At 49.9% G+C, this 15290-nt stretch overlaps 1 protein-coding gene across 9 annotated transcripts in view; it reads right to left on the reverse strand.

Moving 5' to 3' along the window:
* ZBTB46 (zinc finger and BTB domain containing 46) overlaps positions 1-13810 on the reverse strand; it is a 59254-nt gene extending 45444 nt beyond the window's left edge. For 2 of the 9 annotated variants that reach the window (XM_050713999.1, XM_050713997.1), the window contains exons 1-2: positions 4196-4304; positions 2238-2394 (exon numbers count right to left, since the gene is read on the reverse strand). In XM_050713999.1, coding sequence (XP_050569956.1) covers positions 2238-2297 — 60 coding nt within the window. In that variant the 5' untranslated portion in view covers positions 2298-2394; positions 4196-4304. Of the gene's footprint in view, positions 1-2237; positions 2395-4195; positions 4335-6129; positions 6258-12080; positions 12169-13349; positions 13489-13653 lie in introns of those variants that run through there. The other 7 variants (XM_050713995.1, XM_050714000.1, XM_050714002.1 and 4 more) reach the window with 7 other exon arrangements.
* Between the last annotated feature and the right edge of the window lie 1480 nt (positions 13811-15290).

A 15290-nucleotide genomic window follows, 5' to 3' on the forward strand; every position in this document is an offset into this window, starting at 1 on the left:
CCAGTCCGAGAAGCAGACAGAGACTAACCCGGTGCTTCTTATGGACAAAGCACTTGCTAGGCTGTTTATGAAATAGCTTCTCTCTGACTTAATTTCCTATCAAGAGGTTTTTTAATCTGTGCAAGATTCCTTACTGGCTTCCCTCCCGCCCACTGGGCTCTTGACAGAAGACACCCTCCAGGCACGCCAGGAGCAGACAGAAGCGTGTCACTGCGGCAGCATCGCACAGACCCCGTGCCCTACCTGCCCACGCTTCCAAGGGCACGGGGGACAGGCGCAGAAGGTGGGTAGGTGCCTTCTGGACAAGAAGGCAAAACCACCTGACATTCTAAAATAGAATGAATATAATAAAAGAAGTAAAAATAACGAGAGCATACGTTCCTCTGTGCAAAGGGAAGGCAACTTATCCTTCTTCCAAAGGGAAGACAACTTATCTTCCTTCAAAAGGACGTAAAATATAAGTATAAAAAGAGAGAGGGAGGTGAACAAAGACAGCCACTACAAAGAGCAGCATCCCTTCCCCTGACAGGTGGCCACGTCACAGCATTTTCCAGTGTGCAAAGAAAGGGATACTCGTGTCTCCAAGCTAATCAATAAGTTAACATCTACCAAGCCAGCAATCGTTACTGGAGATGTCTTGATCTTCCCCTGCCTAAAGGTCTGCCACCTTATACATGTCGTTCCACATTCGACATTTGTCACAGCATTGTACCTTTTAAATGAGAGGTCTTTGGGGGAGAAAATTAAATATGCCTCAAATTCAGAGGAATTAATTAGTTTTCTGTCTACCCATGTCAAACCAGAACACCCGTTTAATGTCAAAGATCTCTAGGGAACTAATCCAAGTTAAATTTAAGGCAATTTGCTAGTAGTTAAAAATTCAGGAAGCTTCAAAACCCTGTGCTATTGTGTTCCAATTTTACATGCTGTTTTGTGGCCTGTTGTCAGGTGTTGTTTCCCCCCCCCCCCCCATCCCCTTTTTCCTGTTAACAATATTTATCACTGAGGTCTTTTCCACACTCTGAAGGATTTCAAAGCTGAACACCTACTAAAATTCTTTTGGCCTTGGCCTCTGATGACAGCACATGGCCACAACACAGTTTTCCAAGAAGTCGATGAACCATAAAAGCTCATCTGTAGATTTTCCACAAACTGTAGGATATCAGGTTTTCTCCATAAATTAGTTCATAGATACAGTAATTACAGATTAGTTCATAGTACAGTAATTTAATTCCATTACTTTAAAAAAAATAATCCCTAAAACAACATGTGCACACAACAGCAAAAAAAAAAGAACAAAACATGAGCAAATTTAATCATCACCTTCATGCAAACTTGTGTCAAGCTACAGTGCAGCTTTTTGTTTTTCTGTGCTGTCAAAACCGTGGTCTTAAAGCAAGCATTAATAATTTATATAAACTTTAACCCCAGCTAGAACAAACCTAGCTCTACAAATATATCATTTATGAAAACTGTTTATTTTACGCTATCAGTGCAGTTGTTTGAACGTGAAAATATCACCTGATGGCATAATAGCAGTCTAAATAAACAAGATATTCACCTAATGTGAATTCCGCCTATGGAGAAAAGAAGAACCAGTAATACTTACAGAGCCAATTTCTCAGCACACATACCCATAATAAGTCCTCTGGCCAAAATCTCAACACCGGTAAAATTAAGGGGTTCAAATCAGTTGCACCTAAACTCAGTAAATTATTTGAATTCTGACAAAAAGCCGCAGCCAAGAAATGCAGTACACAGATGTAAGCCTCTACTGTACCATCCCTTGGGGAATCGTGGGGACAAAAATAAACTCCAAAGTGCTTCAGTCCCTTCACTCAGAAAGAAAGCTGCAACTGCAAAAACTGGACTACAGTTTTTCTGATCAATTGGAAGTCCTGTACAAGAGAAAAACACTTTTTGCTCTCTCGCAAAATATAAGCTAACCAAAAAACTAAACTACGTGACGCTTATTTATCGTAATCTTCTAAGCTTAAGTTGGTGCACTTAATGCTAAGGCCTCCCGCGAGCGAGCACCAGCACTCCCAGCAGTGTGCTGCTCCATCAGCCACGCTGCGCTCCCTAGAGAAAAGAGGCCAACTGGAATTTAACCAAAAATGTGTTGTTTCCTCCCCCATCTCCCTCCAGAGGAAAGGAAAAACAGATTAAGGAAGAACTTAAATTCACTCCAACAGTTCATTATACCAAAAAAGAAAACAAACAAAACACAAACACACCCCATTTCTTTGCTTCCCCCATGTCCTTTCCATGTCTCCACTCCCAAGACATTCCAGCATTTTTTAAATTCCTCTATAAAGGCGCTCTGTAAGGTGAGATTGGGCTTGGAGCTCCTCCTTCCACAAGGCACAGAACGTGTACGAGTTTCACTTTTACCTAGTTAAAGACAACAGAAACAGGAAGGATTCCTCCTCTGTATGTGCCCTGTGCTGGAGGGGAAAAAAGAAAAAAGAAGAAAACCACAACGTAACCTTAGCAACTGAAAAGGACAGTACCTATACTTAGATTATTCTCCTAAATGAGAGAGAAAGCAGAAGAATCGGGATATTAATGGATGTCAACTCCCTGCAAAGACGCCACTCACGAGGCTTTTCAAATACACATCTCCACAACTAAACTGTTTTCTCACCAGTGGATTTGTGGAAGAAGGGCACACAATTCTAGAGGAGTGTTAATTTCTTTATACTGGATACCCCAAAACTGCATTTGTGTTTTATTCAAAGTATTAACATCTTATGAACAGTTGCCACAAAACAAATTCTCCTACTCTATTTCAATTCAAGAAGCCAGTCTTTCATTGTTTAAGTTGGTCGTTCGAGCCACAACTCTGAATTCAAGGAGAAATAGATAGATGTTTGTACACAGACCAAACCAGGCCGCTGGCCCAAAGAGGTTACTCACAACTCGTGGCTTCATGAAAAGAGCGTATCACTTTTTCCTTATGAATGGGGTTAACAACATTTAATTATAGCCAAGCAGTGAATGTTCATCCTTATGGGTTGCGAATCACATGAAGAAAATAAGTCCCGTCTTATTTTATTTAGAATTAGAGCAAATGCAAGAATTTGAGGCATACGGTTTTCAGTGAACTTAAAAACAAAAAACAAAAACACACCCCATACACCTAGCTGCATTTTTATTAACAGATTTGAGAGGGACCCTCAATTCTCATTGACTGTAGGACCAAAAAAATAATTAAAAAAAATAAACCACCTTCCCACCAATATTTAATTAACATCTGCCTGAAGGGGGTTCACTAAAATGTCTCTAATTTCAAGCCAATGCCACGCCACCACCGACAACAGCACAATAGCGTTTCCACTCAGCATCCCTGTAGTAGTTACTCTCCAGAAAGCAGCAGCAGGGAAGCATTACACCTCCAGTAGTCGTTAACGCTGGCAGAGCTCACTTCATTGCTGGTTATCAGCGGGGTGAAAGGGATTTCACCCCCATCGGTCCCGATCAGATTTAGTCAGGAAATACAGTAAGTCTAAGACCATATTATCAGGTTGTAATTGCTTCCACCGTGACAATACATAGATCAAAATGCAATTAGGAACTAAAGGAAGGGCAATTTCAGCAAGAAGAATAAGGACACTCAAAAGCCTGCATGCTTCCAGTCTTTCATCCTGCTGCTAAAGCTTTGCTTCTGCAACCTAAACCAGGACCACAAGCAAAACCTAATGCCCATAAGCAGAACATAAAATAACAGAGCTATCATTAAGCATTTCGCACACTGCTTCACAACTTTCAGCCAGTGACTTGGCTTTGAGCTGCTGAACCATCCACCTGAAGTTACTGGGCCAGATACAGCCTGCTGAAGCTGCAGACTACAAAAACGTAGCAAGATGACGGGACTTCTTCTGAAGGTATTTTAGAAAAATTCAGATATTAATCATCATTAACTGACAGCGCATGAAGAATTTCACAAGAAAACCAGGTCTGAAAGCGAAATCTGGGGGAAAACTGTTAGCCTCCATAGTTTGGAAGGAGAACAATTAGAAATCAGAATTAGTAGAGAAAAACAAACAAACAAAAGCACCAGAAATGCAGTTTTTGCTGGAGTATTCTTAGATTAATAATTAGTGAAAAGATTTGTAGTGATCTTGTTAGAGAAAACATGCAAACTTCAATTTAAAAAAAAAAAAAAAAAAGAAAAAAGACAATTACTTCTTACCAGTAACAAACTGGGTTCCAGGTCTGGTGCTTTTCCTACAACAGCTGAGGACATCAACAGTCCTAGGGCAGCACAGGTAGTGCACTTTTCTTGACCTTCTGACAGCACTGGTAGAAACTCTTGTAGGAGAAAGGCAGAACTATGATAAGAGACAAAAACAGAAGTTATTAACATTAAACAACAAGATTTCTGAACAGCAGAACAGTACGTTATGAAGTCCCTTCCCTCCCAACTCACAGATATAACACACCTATTTATGACCTAATCAACGAAAAGATGTAGACTCAAGGCATATCAATACACTACAAGTAATTAAAGCCAGATTACCTTTTTATAACAGCATCATCAAGAGTTACTTCTTCAAAGTACGGCAAAAAAAAAAAAAAGTCTAATTTTGGATACAAAAACTTCAAACAGATCCTTGAAACAACAGTGTTTCCTGTTTGGTAGCTTTTCAAAACATTCTCGCTTTAATGACCTTTTAAAGAGACATTTGTGGCCTGAAGGACACTAATTCACCTTATCTGACCTATATAACACTGAGGCTAAAAAACTACCGGTACAATTTCTTTAGAAAAATTACATTTGCAATGGAATATTCAAGAAAATTTCCTCTTGAGGCATTAAATTGCCAGTTTCTACTGGCCAATGCCATTCTAGGTTAAGAGACTACACAATCCCAAGATCTTTTCCTGTGCAAAATATGAGTGTAGGTGTACTGAGGCACATTCAGAGAGAGACTTCTGAAATAATACATTAACATTTGTGATTACAAAGCAAAGAAACCAGGAATAATTCATCTACACAAAGGCTTTGTCTGGTGAGGATGCATCCACTGTATGTTCTTCTACAACTTTTTTCCTTACACAAAACAGACTGGACCGTCTGCAGAATACACCCACTACACCTGCAGCATTTAACTTCAGCTAAAACTTTTGACTCTAGTTTATTCCAAACTTTATACTGTTTATATACTGTTAGCTATTACAGCAAAGTATTTTCCATCTCTGTTATTTTAGATGTATCTTCAATAGATACAGCCTAGCTCTTTTAGCGAAAATATGTTATAAATCAATAGTGTTGACTTCATGACTGACCCCCCGTAATAACAGATTGTGAAAGAAAACATCAAAAGATACAAATTAGGAAGCTTTTCCAATATAAATATCATTATAAATGATGAAATAGCATATCTAATAAACAAATGAAGTAAAAATGAAAATCCAAGCATTTTTATGGCAACAAGCTTCACTGTGAAAATCTTGAAAACAAATACAACCCAATTCAAGCAAATAACATCGACTTTGTTCTCAATTTCTATTTCAGACTGCCAAGTCTTGCCTTTCTCTAATACTGATTGCTTCTCTACAGCGATTGTGTTGGCTCGCTCTTTTTAGTCCTATTATTTAGACAGTTTAAAAAAATAGAAGGAAGGGGGGTCGGAGGGGCACGACCAACACAAATACATGGTAAATTATTTGGATAGAAAAGTGTAAAATTAATATGTACTTTCATATAGTCTTGGAACTGTTACTGTTAAGACTCTCATTTACACCCTTGTCCCAGAGTCGCAGAATAAGCCAGAACAGCCTGGTGAGACTAGGAAAGTTGAGACCTACCCTATTTTGTACCGCTCTTCAATTTTTCCTGCTTTGAGTTCTGCACCTTTTTTCCCTGTGTCTCATCAAATGGACAAAAACCAAGTGATTGTCATTAACGGAGGCACCCTTACCATGAGGTAGGAGCAGGAGAATAGCCCATAGGCATTTCTTCAACTTTTACAGCGGGGTAACATTTCTAAACAAGCCTTTGTAATCAATGTTAAGTCAAATTTTATTTAAAAACTGGAAGCCTTAACGACAATGCAATCTCCAGCGACCCTCTCTCTTACCATCACCACTTTACAAAAATATCTTTAGGTGCTCCGAACTCACCAATATTTGACAACGTCTTCTGTTAGCAAAAACACATGCCACGATGTTTCACAGCTGAACAGCGCATGATTTAATGATCAGAGGAACATGGTCTCTGGTAACAAGCTCCAAGAGTTTCTTCAGATGTCCTGTGTTTGGGAACGGAAAGAACAGGAGGGGAAAACTGAAAATCTACACTAATACAAAAACTTCATTGTCACTTAATGAGAAGCAACAGTTAAAATAACTGAACGTTTACAATACTGTTTCCCATCCCAAACAGTACATATTCTGAAATATTCCTATAACTGAGCAAACGGAAAGTGACTTAGACCTTGTAGTAAGCTGAAGGAAGAGTTTAACATGAAAATTCAGGACAATGAAAAAACTATGCACCCAAACCACAGTGCTTTGAGGAAGTCTCTGCAATAAACAGTACTTGTTAAAATTGCTTGAAGATATATTATAACAATGGTGTACGTTCTAATTAGCATCACAAAGACCTCATTAATGTTTACATGACACCTGCAATCCGCACACTTTACATGGGGTTAACATTAACCTAACCTCGCGGTTACGACGATACCCACCACTACCGCAAAAAAAACCAAGTATTTGCCCAAGGTTACAGAAAAACCAAGCGTCTGCACTGTACAGAACTAACTAATTTTAGCTCTATCCCCCTCCAACTCTACCAAATCACCGCCTGCAAAGCCAGAGCCGTGCTCACGTTAAAGAGCAGCCGTACGCTGTACCTGCGTGCGTGCCGCTTGTTCCTCTTCTAGAGTATTTATGAATTCTAAAGAAAACCCACCAAGACGTACAAAAAGCCACGAGTGCCCAGCAGAAGGCAGGACTTCTATGTGCCATGCCGTGACAGCGACGGAGCAGGAGGCACCTTCCCCACGGGGCGCCACGCGCGCACCGCCAGTCCTGAACGCTGCCGTGTGCCGGTACTTCCACCCCGCGCTCCCTCTGCTTTTCACTGATTCATTTCCCCGTAGCTTCCAGCCCCGTCCACGTGCCCGTCCCTCCAGCACGGCCGCTGGTTTCGCTGCCCGGGGTCTGAGCCCTGCTCTCCCCATCCCCAGCCTGGCGCAGCAGGGGAGGAACAAACCCAGCACCGCCGAGCGGAGCAGGAACGTGGAAAAGCCCACTAAAGTTTAAAAGCCAAGCTTCTTCCAGGGTATGAGGTTTAAATCCGGTGATAGCAAAAAATATAAGAACGCAGCTACACACCTATCTGCTATGCCAGCAGCAGGGATTAAAGACACCCTGAAAACCGCCGGCTGCCTGTGGCTAGCACGAAGCTTACCTGTCCGAGCGATGCTAACGCCCATGAGATCTCAGCTGCCACTTAAAAGAAAGGAGCCACAAAAATAACCTATGCAAAAGACCTCACACTTGCGTATCTGTCAGCCAAAAACCAACTTAAAAAGCACCTTAGGGAAAGCAAGTGAACAGCAGGCACACCGCGCTGGGAATTGCCCTGAAGAGCGCTTCCCCCAAAATAATGCCCTCATCGGCTTTTTCGCTAGGGGATCTTTGGTGAAGTTCCCAAGCCCGGTGTGTAAGAACAGTGGGAGTCAAAGAAGGAGGAAGCATCGAGACGTAATTTTGAAAGCGAAGTACCGTGCCGGGAGGAGCCGAGAAGAGCACCTAAAGGCAGAAAAGGGACCTAAGGCATCAGGAATGACCCAAGAGTAAAATCAAGCAGGGCAAAACCGAAGAGGACGGTCAAGGGGCTCTGTGAGCCACCTGTATTTGTTTCTGTAATTCCAACTGCAAGCTCTTCGTGCCTTGGGTGAGCATCCCCTTTGTACTTTTTAGTATCAATCTTTTCTTTTTTTCCCTTCCCTATCGTAGTCGACCAAACCGAGAAGCAGAAGGAAGCCAAGGAGGATACACAGGTAGTAAGAAGGAAGTCAATCGGCTAATTTTACATTTAGCCACCACCTCATTCTCCACTACTACAGCGGCAGGACTTTCAGGAGTGCTGCATCCTGATGACTTCGTTTATCAGTACTTAAATTAGTCGGTGTCAAGCCTGGGTATTTTAAGCGCCTAATGGCTAACACAGACCATCGATCCCTCTGCTGCAGAGCGTGATCTGAGTGCTAGGCAGAAAGGTATTTCCTCCAAGGGTGTATTAGCGCAAAAGGTGCAGGTTTTGGTGATCCTTTCATCAAAGAAAGCCAGCTAATGGCCTGGAATATCAGCTCGCTTTCTGCGGAAATCTTCAGCACACGTTGGGAAATACCAGAAAGAAAAGTAGCTCGGATGGAATAAGCAGTTCGTTCAATACACGAAGAGGAAAAAAATATGAAACGTAACCAGGAATTTAAGTGCTCACAGGTATAAACATATTCCTTAATATGTAAAACCCTACTCACTTTTCTAAGTAGGGTTCTTAAGCAGCTAAGTTCTTGGCACACACTCCGACATTCTTGTTACTAAGTTTATTTTAATCCATACACAAGCTGGTAGCTGCGTTTGTAGAATATTTCTGAGGCCTCGGTGCCTCGTTACAGAAAAACGGAGTTGGGGTCTCCTGCAGAGCCAACACGAGGCAACTTCCAGCGTTTGCAGAATGTTTTCCTTCTTGTATGCATGCGCACCCAAAGTAACGGGACAGGAAGGATCACAGCTGCCTGGGCTGGAAGGAAAGCCAGCCACATCCCAAAAAGCAGGGCAAAAAGGTCGGGTTTGGGACCTGTTAGGTACCCGCAAAGCCACTGCACCCCCTGCAGCCACACTGCTCGAAATAATGCACGGGTGCACCCGTACCTGCGTGCGAGGGAATGCAGCGACGGGGAGCACGTCTGCAGCTGGTCAGAATTACTGCCAAGGAGCTCACCCTGCCTGCAAAGCACTCAGAAGGCGTTCAAACCCAGCATCTCGGTACCAGTCAAAACAAAAACTGATGCTTCTTAAATATACGGGCGTGAAAGAAATCTCAAGCAACTGTTCAGGAAATAACTGCAGGCGGCTATCTTTGCAGGGACAGAAAACCCCCAAAAATCTCGTGGGAAATTCGGGGAGGACTGCGGGCCAGCTCGCGTTTACTAAGGGCGAGCACGCTCAGCACAGCTCTGACGTTTCATCACTACGCTGTCCAGTACAGAGATGACTATTTAGAAGAGGTGACTAAACGCTGGCACCCGTGCAGGGGAATCTGACGGGGAGCAGCGTGGCCCCAGCACGTCCCAGCGACGGACGCAGGACGGGAACCGAATCCCGAGCAGCTGTCCTGCAAACCGGGCACTGCTGTGCATCCAAGCACACCGAGGCAGGGCACGGAAAGGTATTAGGGAAGGCGAGATGCTGGCCGCTTGCATCTCGAGCCTGAGAAACCCTGCAACCAGAAGTATGTGTGCTTGTATTCCTCATCCACCAAGGGTCTGGTGGGAGGCGAGAAAAACACAGAGTCCCCAGTGGTCTTCTAGGGTAAGGGGGCTGCAGCACAAACGTTATCGCCTAGAGAAACAAAGGGGAAGGAATAAATGCAAGTTTTGAGGCGACCAAGCGAAATTTGAACGCGGAGCTCTGACAGCGTCGCTGTCCTTGGCCGAACACCAGGAAAAAGCTGGTGGAAGCCCCTCGGCCGCAGTGCTTCGGGCGGGCAGAGCGCCTCCCTCTTCGCTCTCGCCCAGCGCGCCCCCGGCTCCCCACGGGACGCCTCCCCCGGCTCCTCAGCACTGCGAGGTTCAAATATCACAGGCGCAAAACACAGGTAAGCCACGTGCTTAAAAATATCCCAAGTGGTAGCAAGGCAAAAGCAAAATATAAACGCGGTATTAATCCTTTTGCGCTAAGTGTCAGAATTTCCTAGTGCAATGCCCCCAGCCAGTAACGGACGCAAGCTGCTGGCTCTGGGAATTGTAACGCGTGTACGGGACACCCACAGCAACTGCAGGAGCAAGAAAAACCCCCAGGAATGTTTTTTTGTTTTTGTTTTTTAATCGATTTCGGGGGAGCCCAGAGAGTGCGACAGAGCTCTAGAGCAGCCAGCAGAGCTGGCAGGAACGTCCAGGGGAAAAAGTCCCGGGGAAGGCTGAGCTGTTTATGAAATAATTCTGCCCTGAAAGCAGGCAGGAACAGTTTGGATTGGGTGTCAGCCTGCTGCTGCGCTGCTGGAAGGACAGGAAACTTCGCTGAGAGACTTCAAAAACACGAATCTAAAAAAAAAAAAAAAAAAAAAAAGTCCACGCAAGTGGATAGGGAAGGCGAAAAGATTTGTGTCAAGAATATGCCCAGCCTCGCAGCAACCCAACACGGCACCAGAGGAGGAGGAGGCGTATTAGCAGCAAATAACAGATCCTTCATTTTTCCTCCCAGCAGAGGACCGGGGGGGGGGCCAGGGGGGGGGTGTTGCTAAACTGGTTTTCCTCTAAGCACTTCGTTATAAAGAAAAAAAAAAAAAAGAAAACCTCTCGCGAAGAACATATCCACTGTTGTACAACTGTCCCAGAAAACAAAGACCACGGGGAGAAAGTGGCCCATTTTCCTCAGCCTCCCAGAACCCCGCGTCCAGGTCAGGTTTCCGAAGGCTCGGCCGCGCACGCTTGCGAATGAAGCAGCAATTAAAGCATACAAATAACTGCTCGACGTGGGAATTATTACAATTGTTACAATATCCCGTTCCTCCGGTACCTAAAACCGCCTCGATTACAGCTGCGAGTTCAGCTGCAAGCGCGTTTCCCCCTCCTGGACAAGCCGTATCAAACCCAAAGCTGGTTATTTTCCTGTTTCGGTCGCAGCAATCCCATCCCATCCCACCCCATCCCATCCCACCCGTGCACCAAACCCCACCAAATCCCCCAGGAGCACCGCGCTCGGCGCCCCCACGCCGCCGCTGCTGCAGCTCGCTGCCAGCCCCGTGCCCGTTTCTTGCCAGTTTCCCCCCCCCAAAAAAAAAAACACCTTAAAGCAACAATTCCTTGCCACACGCTGAAAATATTGTGACTAATAATACACTCCACCCATTTTTTTCCCCCATCACCGAGGATTTCAAAATACAAAACTTGACGAGCAGCGAGACAGACAGAATTTAGAGCGGTGAAGGCAAATCCTATTTCCAATTAAAAAGCGCTATAAAAAAATAAAACGTGAGCAAGGTACGGGTAGAAGTGGAAGAGCTACCCAGGCGCAGCAAGCTTCTTCCTCGGAATTACCTTTTTCTCACTCTTCTGGGGGTAACCTGAGCTTTTCCTTTCAATCCCCGAGGAAAAAAAAAATAAAAAAAAAAAAAAAAGAAAGAAAAGGGAAAAATCCTCCCTCTCCTTGCCCAGAAAATAGAGCAGCTCTGCTGCCGAGGCTTTAAACCTGTGTACGCAGAGAAGCCGCGCTTGCAATAAATACTTTATCGAGTTCAAGAACTGGGACCCAGCTCTGGGTTACGGCGCCCGAATGCTGGAAGCGATGCCGGTGATGCAGCCAAAGCGCACGCGAGAACTTGGGTACAGGTGCCTGCACCGCCGCTGTTTGCAAACCCCGCTGCCTAATTAGCAAAGCTCCGAACAATGCCGCTAATGACCCGCACCCCGCACGGCTTCGCCAAGTGAATCATTGAGATTGCAAAAGAGAAAGCCGGGGGGGGGGGGGGGGGGGGGGGGGGGAATTCATTAAAGAACCGGTCCGAGTCCCCTTTGTTTATCCTCGCCTGCTCGGGTGCAAAAATAAATCAAAGCGGGGTCGCGCGGGGCGCTCAGCGCCCGAAGCCTCCCAGCGCCTCCGTCCCGAAAGCGGCTCCCGTCCGCCGCCTGGCACCGAGGGCTGACTTCTCGGGCACTTCGCGGAGGGCTCGGGGAGGTGACACGGTCACCCGCGGGGGCACGAAGGCGGCAGGACCCCGCAGCCCCCCGCCGCCGCCGCTCGGGGCTGGGGCTCACCGGGTGCCCCCCCCGCCCCGTAGGGCACCGAGCGTCCTCCCCGGGGCACTCGTGCACTTGTCACAGCCCCGCCGAACCCACCTCCATCCGCCCGGAGGAGCGGCGCCGGTTTTTCCAAGGTGGTTTTTTGTTGTTGGTTTTTGTTTTTTTTTTTTTCTTCTTCTCCTCGCTGTTTTAAAAAAAAAAAAAAAATAAAATTTAAAAAAAAAAAAATTAATAATAAATTAAATAATCAGAGGGTCACTTCCCCCATCTCAGCCCGCAATTAAAATGGAGGCGAGGCCGGGCGGGCTGCGGCTGGCTTTAGGGGGAGACAATAACCCAAAACAGGCCTGGCTCGAAAGGAAAAAAAAAAAAAAATTAAAAAAAAATTAAATAAATAAAAATAAAGAGGGGAAAGGAGGGAAGAGAAGGGAGCGGATCGCGCCGTGCCTCACCAGTGCCATGGCCCGGCCGGGCCCCCCCCCCCCCCCTCCGCAGCCCCGGGGCCGGGCTCCCCGCGAGGTCCCGCCGCAAGTTGCGGGGTGGGGGCCGGGGAAGAGGCGGCTGCGGAGCCCCCCCCGCCCCACGGCTCCCCCCGGGGTCTCGCAGCAGGGGAAGGGGGGGGGGGGGCTCGGGGCGGTCGCGGAGCTCCGGCGGCCGCCTGGGTGTTGACGCAGCAGAAATTAGCGGCTGGAAAATTCCCCTTTCGGAGGGGCCCGGGGGGGGGGGGACACGGGGCCGAGGGGGGGGGGGGGGGGCGGGCGGAGGGGTGGGACCGGGGGGGTTAAAACCTGCCGGGGGGGGGGGGGGGGGGCCGCCCCCCCCTCCTCTTCCTCCTCTTTCTTCTTCTTCCAACCCCCCCCCGAGCCCTGGGGCAGGCACCGGGGGGGGGGGGGGGACACGGGGGTTATACAGACGCACGGGGGGGGGGGGACACAAACACCGGGGGGGTGCACGGGGACACACACACGGGGGGGGTCACAAACACTGCGGGGAGGGCGCGAGGAGGGGACACAGGGGGACACACACCGGGGGGGGGGGGGGGGGAGGACAGGCACCGGGAGAGGGGAGGGGGATACCGGGGGGGGACAACAAATGGGGGGGGCACACGGGGACACGCACCGGGGATGGGTGGAGAGCAACACACGCGGGGGTTCACCCGGGTTTGGGGGGGGTGGGGGGGAACACCGGAGGAGGGAACAGGGCACCGGGAAAGGGACACCGGGGGGGGGGGGCACCACAGGGACACACACACACACGGGGGGGGAGGGGGGGGACACGGAACGACACTGGGGGGGGAATAGACCGGGGGGGGGGGTACACCGGGGGGTACCGGGACACACACCGGGGGGGGGGGGTCGTACACACCGGGGGGGTCACACACACCCGGGGAGGGTGGGGGTCGGGGAGGGGGGGCTACACACGCCCCGTGCCCCCCCCCTCGGGCGGAGCGCCGCCCGCCCGGTGACAATACCCCCGCCGCTGCCGGCGATCACACGGCCGCGGTAACCAACGGGGCGGCGACGTGGGCGGGGTGCGGGCACGGCGAGGGGGGGGGGGGGGGCTAAACCGGGGAGTGGGGGGGGGGTATTGGGGGGAACGGGTGGAGGAGGTGGTAACGGGGAGGGGGGCGGGGGGGGGGGGGCGCGGCCCCCGGGCGGGCCCCGCTTACCTGGGCCCCGCGGAGCGGCCGGAGCGCGCGGGCGCCGTCGGTTCATCGGGGGCGGGAGGGGGCGGGGGGGGGGGGGAGTCGGCGGATGGGGAGGTAGGGAGGGGGGGGGGGGGAAGAAAGGGGGAGGGGGGGGGCACCCGGGCGCGCTCCCGCCGCTCACCTCGGGCGCGCGGGGCGCGGGCCCGCCGGCGGGCGAGGGGCGGAGCCGCCGCGGCGCGTGCCACCGCCCTCGCCTTCCCTGCCCCCTCGTGGCCAGAGGGCGGCGCTGATTTTGGCTGGCGCGGGGCGCGGGACGCCGAGACAGCCCCGCCCGCGGCTCCGCCCCCCCCTCTCTCCTCCTCCTCCTCCTCCTCCCCCCCCCCTCCCACCCTTGCGCCGGGGGAGCGGGGGGCGCCGCCGCCGGCCTGTGGCACTGCCGGACACCGGAAGTGAGGGAGAGAGCAGAGAGACGGGGGGGGGGCGCGCGCCCGGGGCTGCGCCGCGCGGGGCACGACGGGACGGCGCGGGGGCCGGGGGCCTGAGGGGAGCGGAGGGGCCGGGTCCTCCAAGGCTCCCCCCCCCCCCCCCCCCCCCCGGGTCCTCCCCCGGTCCCGGTCGCCCCCGGCCCCGCCGTTGCTGTGGGCAAGCGAGGGGCCTGTGCCCGTCGCCCCTGTGGTCCTGCCGAAGCAGGAGCCGGTCAGGAAGCTGCTGGGCTTCCAGGCTGCTTTACCAACGGTTGCCGATCACGACCGTGCCCCAAAAGCGCGGAAATAAACGCCCGAGGGCTGGCCGAGTGTGTGAAATCAGCCCCAGCTCCAAAAACTGCCCCGGGGGCTCGCAGCTCCCCTCATGGTTTCCCTCCCCTCATCCCTTGCGAGCCTCGGTGCCGCCGTGGGAAGTGCTCGTTATTTCGATCCGCCTCCACGAGGTGCTTCTTATCTCGAGGATGCCCCCTCGCACGAAGCGTGTTTTCCACTTTTTTTTTTTTTTTTTTTTTTAATCTGTGATTTAAATAAACAGATGTTCCGTCACGTGCTTTCCTCGCCGTTTCCTCCCACGTACCCTAAATACCTTTAATCTAGAAGAGAAACGCGAACGGACCCGATTCGTGAAAACGAAACGCCTTGTAACTCCAGCAAGTTTTTAATTACCTTTTTGGTTCACATTGCAGCGGAGCCCAACCAGCACCTTCCTAGAAAGAGCCCCGGCACAGCGCAGCGAGCGCCTCGCAGCCGTTGCACCGCGCAGCTTCTCAGGCTCACCCGTGGAGTTCCCCGCGGCCACCTGCCCTTTCTGCGCGCCCAGCCTCGAGCGTTCACGTCACCCCGCACGCATTTTCCAGTCCTGTAACCAGCGGGTGAAAAGCGCCAAACTGAACGACCAAAATCCCTCTTTCACTTGAAATGCTCACGCCGGTTTCCATGCGAAACGGTCCCTCTGCGCCTGCGGGTGTCGGATCCTCGTATGCCTCTTCAAGGCTCCGCGCCGAAACGTGAAGTACTGATACAGGGACTGATGGAAATCAGAGCAATACCTTTAGGCAAATTTATCTTTTATGTATAAAATCTGTCACACGTGGTTGCTGCTATAAGCTCCCTTCCAGTCCCTGCTCCACAGTGTGAGCCCGAGCCCACCCCGCTACCCCAGAAGTGACGGGG

The sequence above is a fragment of the Cygnus atratus genome, chromosome 16 (assembly GCF_013377495.2).
Source record: "Cygnus atratus isolate AKBS03 ecotype Queensland, Australia chromosome 16, CAtr_DNAZoo_HiC_assembly, whole genome shotgun sequence".
Lineage (NCBI taxonomy): Eukaryota > Metazoa > Chordata > Aves > Anseriformes > Anatidae > Cygnus > Cygnus atratus.